At 37.6% G+C, this 8,305-nt stretch overlaps 1 protein-coding gene across 2 annotated transcripts; it reads right to left on the bottom strand.

Annotated features, from left to right (window-relative positions):
* Positions 1-5,652: 5,652 nt before the first annotated feature.
* Positions 5,653-7,617, bottom strand: LOC113709656 (NAC domain-containing protein 6). 2 transcript variants are annotated; one of them, XM_027232475.2, is made up of 3 exons: positions 7,290-7,617; positions 6,789-7,096; positions 5,653-6,668 (listed from the first exon to the last, which is right to left on the bottom strand). In XM_027232475.2, the coding sequence occupies exons 1-3, from the start codon at positions 7,459-7,461 to the stop codon at positions 6,051-6,053; spliced, it is 1,098 nt and encodes a 365-aa protein (XP_027088276.1). In that variant the 5' UTR covers positions 7,462-7,617; the 3' UTR covers positions 5,653-6,050. The 2 variants fall into 2 exon arrangements, with proteins under 2 accessions (XP_027088276.1, XP_027088277.1); XM_027232476.2 differs by having other exon boundaries at positions 5,653-6,665.
* Positions 7,618-8,305: the final 688 nt, after the last annotated feature.

Here is an 8,305-nt window from a genome sequence, read left to right as displayed (position 1 = left end):
TATTTTACGTGCACTGTACAAGTCTTAAGCTTTTCATATTTCATAGTTCACACACAAGTCATACCCATACGTGTTTTTTAGTTCATGAATTCATATTGATATTATATACAAACATAAATGATAAATTTAAATGTCAAACAAAGAAAGAAATCCAAAGTCTCGAATCTCTTTTCAAATTTTCTCATCTGAGGACAATACTTATGTTGGTATGGCTAGTCAAATTATGAAATTGGGTAAAAAGGTAATTTCAAAAAAATTTTTAAAACTCACCGAGTTCATAAAAAATCACTAGGTGTAGCAGGTCACAGGTTTGACGGTTCGGGTCTGACGGTTCAAATCGAGTCATTTGCAACTCCGATCCAATTGCTAAATTGGCTCAATTCTATGACCAGTTCAACCGTTGGATCGGATCGAGTTTAACAACTATGCGCCATGTTGATCATTTTTGTTTACTCCTCTTCCAATAGAATGACATTCCTCCAAATTAATCACAATAAATGCTTAGCTACTGAATCACTTGCATTGGTGAGTTAGTGGACATGCAAATGAGAGAAATAATCCATTGCATACAAGGTGCAAGTAAAATTGTCTACGAGTTACTTGAAAGTTAGCTTTTTTTTTTTTTAAGTTGGGGAGGATGGGTCGGGTGGATCGGGAGAAGGAAGAGTAATTCGAACTCTTCCACTTACACTATATGAAAAAAAAGATCTATCTAACGGGTGCCATGATGTATTTTAGGTGTTAGATTTTTAAAAATATAAAATTAATTTAAAAAGTATATAAATGCATGAGGATTAATTAGAGAAAGTGTATAAATGCAAGAGAAAGTAGTAATTGTTAATATGTGCACATACATAGTAGGTTGCGTGAAATGTAGGCGTGTTAACGAGTGAACACCTACTAGAAAAATCCTAAAACAAAAAACAAAAAGATTAGCATTTTTTAATTTTTTTTTATTGGGGGTGAAACTGTAAAAGTAGTATTCCCTCAACTTTTACTGCTTAATTTGAAGCCATTCCAAGGAGAGCAGCATTACCTACCATTGAATGGGCCATTAATTCATTCCAAGATTTAACTAAGCTGTTTTCATCCAATTAATTAATTCTCTTCTCCCCATATTTTTTTTTTTAAATGAGTTGAAACATAAACTACTAGTAGCAACTAGTGTTATTCAATTAGAGTTATTTGGGGGAATCCTCATTAAAGACCCATGCAGAGAGAGAGAGAGAGTTGAGTTAATTAATTGTCCAAACTTACTTTAAAGCGTATTCAATTAATTACCCTACAAAGTACAACACACCCAATATTAATTAAGAGTAATTAACTATCTCAGGCAAATTTTGCCTTTGCTGTCCGCTCTCTTATCTTAGCTTATTATATATAATGCAATACACAAAACCAAAGCTACCATCTTTGTAACACGCAGGAAAGGAAGGAAAGAAAGTGCTTCAGTGGTCCTACTAATTTACGTAGCACATTATGCGATCGAGGCGGAGTAACCAATTTGTGCAAAACATGATTCGTGCTGCTTCTCATCAGGCGCTTTTTCTTCTGCCTCTTGTCCTCACTGGTGCTCTTTTTCCCGCTACCTGCAGCGCAAGGTCGAAGCTTCTGTCCAACTCCCCCGACCCTGTAGAAGACAGCAAGTTCCTGTTCAATGGCGGTGAAGGCTTCGGAGGAGGCGTTAACGGGGGCAGTGGCTTTGGTGGTGGTTTTGGATATGGTGGCGGAGGTGACTCTGGCGGAATTGGAGGCGGAGGTGGGGGTGGGTTTGGTGGTGGCCTAGGTGGCGGAGCTGGTTGGGGTTTTGGTGGGGGTGGTGGGATTGGAATAGGAGGAGTAGGAGGGTTCGGCGGAGGGCTTGGTGGCGGAGGAGGTATCAATGGTGGTTCAGGATTCGGCGGAGGAGCTGGTGGTGGTTTTGGAGGCGGCCACGGGATCCTGCCTTGAGAGTGCACGGACCTCCACTAGTATTACAACTGCTACATATATACTGTACTAGTGCTCTTACGTGCATTACTATCAGACAAATTGCAGGAATCAAAGATCACAAGAAGAACTAGGAACTAGGGAGAAGCTTCCTTCAGTTCCTTGCATGCATAATAAATTCGGCAATAGCATACATAATAAATACCCCACCCCCACTACTACTACTTGTTAAGAAAACTATACACTCACTCCATATATCATTCAATATTAGTACTACATTATAATACTACTATATAGCACTACTAGTATAATACTTCGTATGGATGGGCCAAGAGCGAGGAGGGCTCGTCCACTACTAATCTCTCAGATATAATTAGTAGTAGTAGTATAATTTGAATACTATATTAAAAGCTCTTGCATCGATGTGTACTGCAAAGTATCCTTCATTATGTCAATTGTTCCATCAATTATCGAGTCCTACTGTTACTGCTACTGCAGCTTATATGTATGTCTGTATATATGTGTGTGTGTCTGTATATGTGTGCGTGTATATATATATATATATATATACATAGGGGTACTATTTCGTAAATAGGAACGACGGGATAGAAAATTGGTAACAAAAGTAATTATATCTATACCTACGTTTTGGTAACTCACCATTATGAGAATTACTCAAGGATAAACCCGATCCGATTTGATCCGAAAAATAGGATATCCGATCCGATTTTTCTTAACGAGTCAGATGCAGGTTGGGTATCCACAAAAAATGGATATGGGTACGGATCAGGAAAATAAAAAATCGCGGGTATCCGACCCGCAGGGTATATTATATAAATATTAAAAAATTAGGGATCATTTTATAATTTTATAATTTTTAATCCTAAGTGTAAGTGAAGTGGCTCACAGCCTCATATTCTAATCTCATATGATCCGCCCCTCCTCATCTAGTCTGAAAAAAACGAATATTCTTAGTGAAGCATGAACCAAATGAACAAAATGAAGAAAAATTTGTGAAACTCTATTATAAAAATTGTTCATCCCTTTCATCCTTTTTCATTTTTATTCTACCTCCATCGATCTTTCCCGCAAATTTTTCATCAATTCAATCAAAGATTTGTGTTTAGAGCTCTAATTTTCTGTTAGCTAGATAATTAAAACATTTGTGTCTTTCATTTATTTATTTATTTTATTGCAATTATGTCTCTTAAATTTGTCTCCTTTATTTGAGTGGGAGAAATTTATTTTTCTTTTTCGTCACCTTTAATGCCATAAGGTCTATTCCAAAGATGTAAGAAAGTTGGGGAAAATTTTTCAAGATTATTTTGGTTATACTTTCTCCAAAAATTATTAGTTCTGCTCAATTCTTTTCCGGACTTGATTCCACAGTCGACTCATTTGGGATGCAGTCTTGTACCATAACATCCTTAAGGAAGTTGAAAAAGTTGCCAATTACTTATTATCCTTGTGTTTGTTATGTTGTAGAAAGATGAAATGCATGAGAATGGTGATGTACTCAAAATTATCATGAAATTTCGTTTTATCTATTAGATATTGTAATTCTAATATGCACTAAATTTATGAGATTGGTTTGATTATTGGATGAAATGTGTGAGAATGGTGATGTATGGATTTTGATTACAGTATCTCTACTAATATTAATTGGAAAGTAGATTTTTTTTGAAAAATATGTTGATATTAAGTGGAAAGCAATTTTTTTATTGGAAAATAGTTTTTTTTTTTTAGGGATGGGTACCCTATGACCCGCCCCTTTTTTTCGGGTACCCGAAGATTTTAGGAGCGGGTTAGGGTCGCAAAATAGATGATCCGATATATTAGGGTCGGGTTAGCCAAATCATGTTAGGGGCGAGTACCCGACCCGTGTCCACCCCTAATGAGAATGTTTTTTATAAGGGATAATTTTAGAAACCTCCCTTGAGGTTTCTAACAATTTCACTGACCTCCCATAAGGTTTCGAAAATAACACTGACCTTCCCTCAACTGATTTTGGAGCCCATTGCTAATGTAACTTGGAATGAATTTACTGCTTTGCCCTAATGCATAAAAGGCTGATGAGAAATGAATTTCTAGAAAAATATAATTAGGTCATTAAATAAATGAACTAATTAAATGATATTAACTGTGGTTCTATCTCTAATAAGCCGATGTTATTGCACTTAAGAAATGGCACTAATTGATGCACCAACATGGCGCCATTTTTTGTGATTGGACATGACTTCAAAGTGCAACACAAGGACAGTCTTAGACGAAAACTTGGAGAAGATAGCAAAATGGAGGGAAAAGAAGGAGAAAAGCATGGCTTCTCTCAGGTTAAAATTTGTTGATTTGCATTGAGATTATTCACATGCTACCCACTCTTGCTTTTTGTAAATGGTTGGCATTAGTGACAAATAATCAATGGTCATGAAATTTGGCTTTGCAATCCTCACTGTCTGCTTCATTCATCTGGGGCAAATGCTATTTTGAAACTATCTTGGATTGCAGCAATAGTTAAGTAGTACTACAACTGCTACAATTATAGCAATTTTGAACTAATGTCAAGTGACTTGTGTTGTCTTACTAACTAGTTCAACTAATAAGTTGTTGCTTATTATCTCTTAGTAAAGTTACAGTAGTAGCCATCAAATAAAAGTCATACATTTCTTCCAAATACAATCCAACTGACAAGTACTACTGGTTTTCTTCTTATATAATCAGAAAATACTTAAAATGGTTGGTACAGTATCGTGACACTTTTACATTTGTTATGAGAGTTTATCCAATTGATTTTACAATTTGGATGAATATAAATACAGCACCAGGTGTGATATTTATGATGAGTATCATGTTAACTATGCCCTTTGGTTGTTCCAGTCTTGCCATTTTTTATTACCTCAAAATTAGATAATCACACTAAAAATAAATTATTTCTTGAGTTGCTTGAGCCGCTTATGTGCTTTTGAAAGAAACTAAAAAATATGGCCATTGCACTAGCCATCGGTGCAAACTGAAACTTCAAGTTGTTGCTACTGCACTTTTCCTAATTGCTCTTACACCTACTAGAATTTACTAATTATTTATGTCTTTTAATATTTTTTATTTTTTTACTAATACAAGTTGTGGATAAGAAAAAGGGCATATGTGGAACAACAATATCATCTCACTTCACAAAATACTTTTTTAATGCTCATTTTTTTGACATGGGCTGATCATGTTACTACAACTAAGTTCAGGGGAGGTTTCTGAAATTATCCCTTCTTATAATTCCCTGCTATCGATCGATTAACTCGTGACATCCATTCCATACTCAAGTGTTTGATTACGATTTCCAAATACGAACCAAACACCTCTTAATTTATTGGTATTATTATTTCTTTTAATTCAAGTTTCAGATAAAATCAACCCTACTTTTAGGACACACGCTCAAATCAATTGGAACGTACGAACGGTTCAACATTTAAATTGCATAATGCATGGGGTCCAAAGTCCAAGTACCCGAAAAGATATATTTAACGAGAAAATTTTTTTTTCCAAAAAAAGGCCGCAGTAGACCCAGTAGTAGAAGCGTGAGATGAATGGACCCCGCATCCATTCCCCATGGGAATTTCTCCGGTCAACGAGTCAAGTCAACCCATGATACTATTATTATTATTATTATTATGTTGGTAAATTTTGATTGGGAGTAATAAATAAAATATTAGTCAACGTTGAGACAAAATTGGGTTTGTTTGGATATTAAAATTATCCCAAATAATATTTTACTTGTATCATAAACACATTTCTCAATCCACATTTTTACATTCCCAACTACCTTTTTATCTCACATACATTATATCACAAAAAATATTACAAATAATATTTCAAATAATACCCTATCCATTATCGGCAAAGTTGCATTAGTGAAATGGAACCCAGCCCCATTTGGAGGCTTCTTTTCATTTTATTTGCTGGCCTACCCTTACCCTTAATTTGTGACATTTTGGTTGAGTCTGGGAGCAGCAGGCTATCGAGACGAGTCTGTTGTTGATCATGATCACCACTAGTAAATTTGTAGCCCCCAAACTATATAAAAATCCAATCCAATCGTCTCAACACCAACCGGCAGGTATTGATCTTCATCTTCAGAAGTTGAGCACATTAGCATGGTAATTAGGGGTGGCCAAGTTGTCAAGCCAGGGGCTACGTAATTGAGCCCAGAAAGGATCCTGCATCCAGTCCATGCTCAATCTGGATGGTACCTGAAGTTCTGCCAACTTGTTTCCAGATTTCCCCGTTGTTGTTGTTGATGGCAACCGTAGATTATTTGTGCAAGTCCTGGACTTGCCCTTGCATTCAAGGGAATCGTGGTCGTCGTCGTCGTCTTCCTCGTCGTCATCAGCAGTACTAGCAGGACTAGCAGGAGTAATAGCAACGTGTTTCTTGTCTAATCCGGATGATAGCTCTTCGTCTTCCTTTTTGAAGGCCAGAGGATGATGATGGTAGGGCATTGGGAGGTCGTGTTGCTGGATATTATTGCAAATTGAGGCAGCGTCGTCTATTAATGGTGGGGATGAGGAGGGATCCCGGCCGGAAGCATAGTAATAATAATCAGTACTACTAGTATGGTGGTGGTGGTGGAGGAGGACGGGGATCGACAACGCCTTGGCTTCTTCTGGTTGTTGTTGATCGACACCAGCTCTCTGCTCCAACACCCTCAGTGAAGTTGCTTTCCTGTATATTTTGCACAAAACCACCGCCTGCTGCAAAAGTATTTTATTACTAGGCCAGGCCATGCCATGCAATTAAATTTCATGTGCTCCTAATGAATTTGTAAGCATATTAAAAAACATGCACAAACTAGAATTCTGGGATTTGCGTACGTTGGGGGTGCCGGAAAGAGAATGGCAAGTGCGATGATCACGATCATGATAATCAGGCAGGCGATACTCGTTCATGACCCAATCAGTCTTGCATCCTCGGGGTGCTCTGCCTGTGTAGAAAACCAGCGTTTTCTTCAGCCCGATCATCTTCTTAGGGTTGGATAAGCTCAGGATTTTACGGTCTGATCCCGTTGCCTTCCAAAATCCCCTTTTGGTGGTCCGATTGGGTCTTCCGCCGCCTCCGCTCCCATGCTTTCTGTCGCGAGGCACGAAAAAGTACCATTCTCTCTCCCCAATTTTCGCCAGCCCTGTTCTTTCAAAGCAGAATGTTCAGCATATGCCTCAGCATTCTAACTAGTAAACGCAGTATCCCATCAGAACAAAACTCCAGGAAACTAAAGAATGGATGAAAGAATCACCCCCACAAGCTAAAACACTAGCTAAGAAACAAAGAATGAAGGAATGACAAATTTAAACGATGACGCTTTTGAGAATTTTTACCTGGCAAGTCCCAGGGATCGTGATCATAGATGTTGAGACGACCAATTATATCGCAGTGCAACTTCTTGCCGAGTACCGTGCTTTTGAGGTAGAAATCAAGAAGCTCCTCCTCCGTTGGGTGGAACCTGAACCCCGGCAGCTCAAGATCACTTGATGTCGTCGAATCATCCATTCTTTCTGCTAATATTTTTATGACTAGCTGAAAACTTCTGTAACTAAACTCAAAAATACACCTTGGCTCAGCTACGTACTACTTATAAGAAAACGCTATGGAACTGCAGTTGGAACTGCGGTGGGAGTGATGAGGCAGGCTTCATTTATATATATATATATTCCGAAGAATGGTTGGTTGGTTTGTGGAATCCTAATTAATTACTGGAAATTTTCTCCGACAGCAGTTTAGAGAGACAAGACAGTCCACAAGTGAAGTCTGTTAACAGGATTGATTAAACGCGGTTTTGGGAGTGCTGTCCAATTGACCACATTCCCCTCCCCTCTTCTCAACAGAACCAGCCAATAGCCTGCTCATTGTGAACATGGGACGTCTCTTCTTCGTTCGTGTTCTAATTCTTTCTTCAGTTTTTTTGGACTTTTACTCTGAATTTCACTTCTAACTTGCACCACATCATCTTTGAAATTTGGAATCCTTGAACCATTAATTTCAGTCAATTATTTTGATCAAACATGTATTAACATCTTGAATTGGTCGTAGTAACTATTTTCCACACTACGGAACTCTTCCTGGCAATTATAACCAAGAAAATTTGACTTCCAAGTCTTTGAAGCTTTTTCGAGTTTTGATACGAGCTGAAAAGATCATTAGTACCGGAATTTCGATTCTTGATAATTATAAACGAACTGGAACACCTTGATCGGATCGACAGAGTAGAGAGTAATGGTGTTTCTTTTGCCACCTCGTTTGGATTGCATTTTTTTGGATTTTTTGTAAAAAAAATACTGTAACGATTTGATGTATGCGAGGAAAAAAGGTAATAGAGAAATGTGATCACAGAAAC

This window comes from Coffea arabica, chromosome 9e (genome assembly GCF_036785885.1).
Source record: "Coffea arabica cultivar ET-39 chromosome 9e, Coffea Arabica ET-39 HiFi, whole genome shotgun sequence".
NCBI lineage: Eukaryota > Viridiplantae > Streptophyta > Magnoliopsida > Gentianales > Rubiaceae > Coffea > Coffea arabica.
Note: the sequence above shows the minus strand (reverse complement) of the source record. Positions and strands in the feature narration are given on the sequence as shown.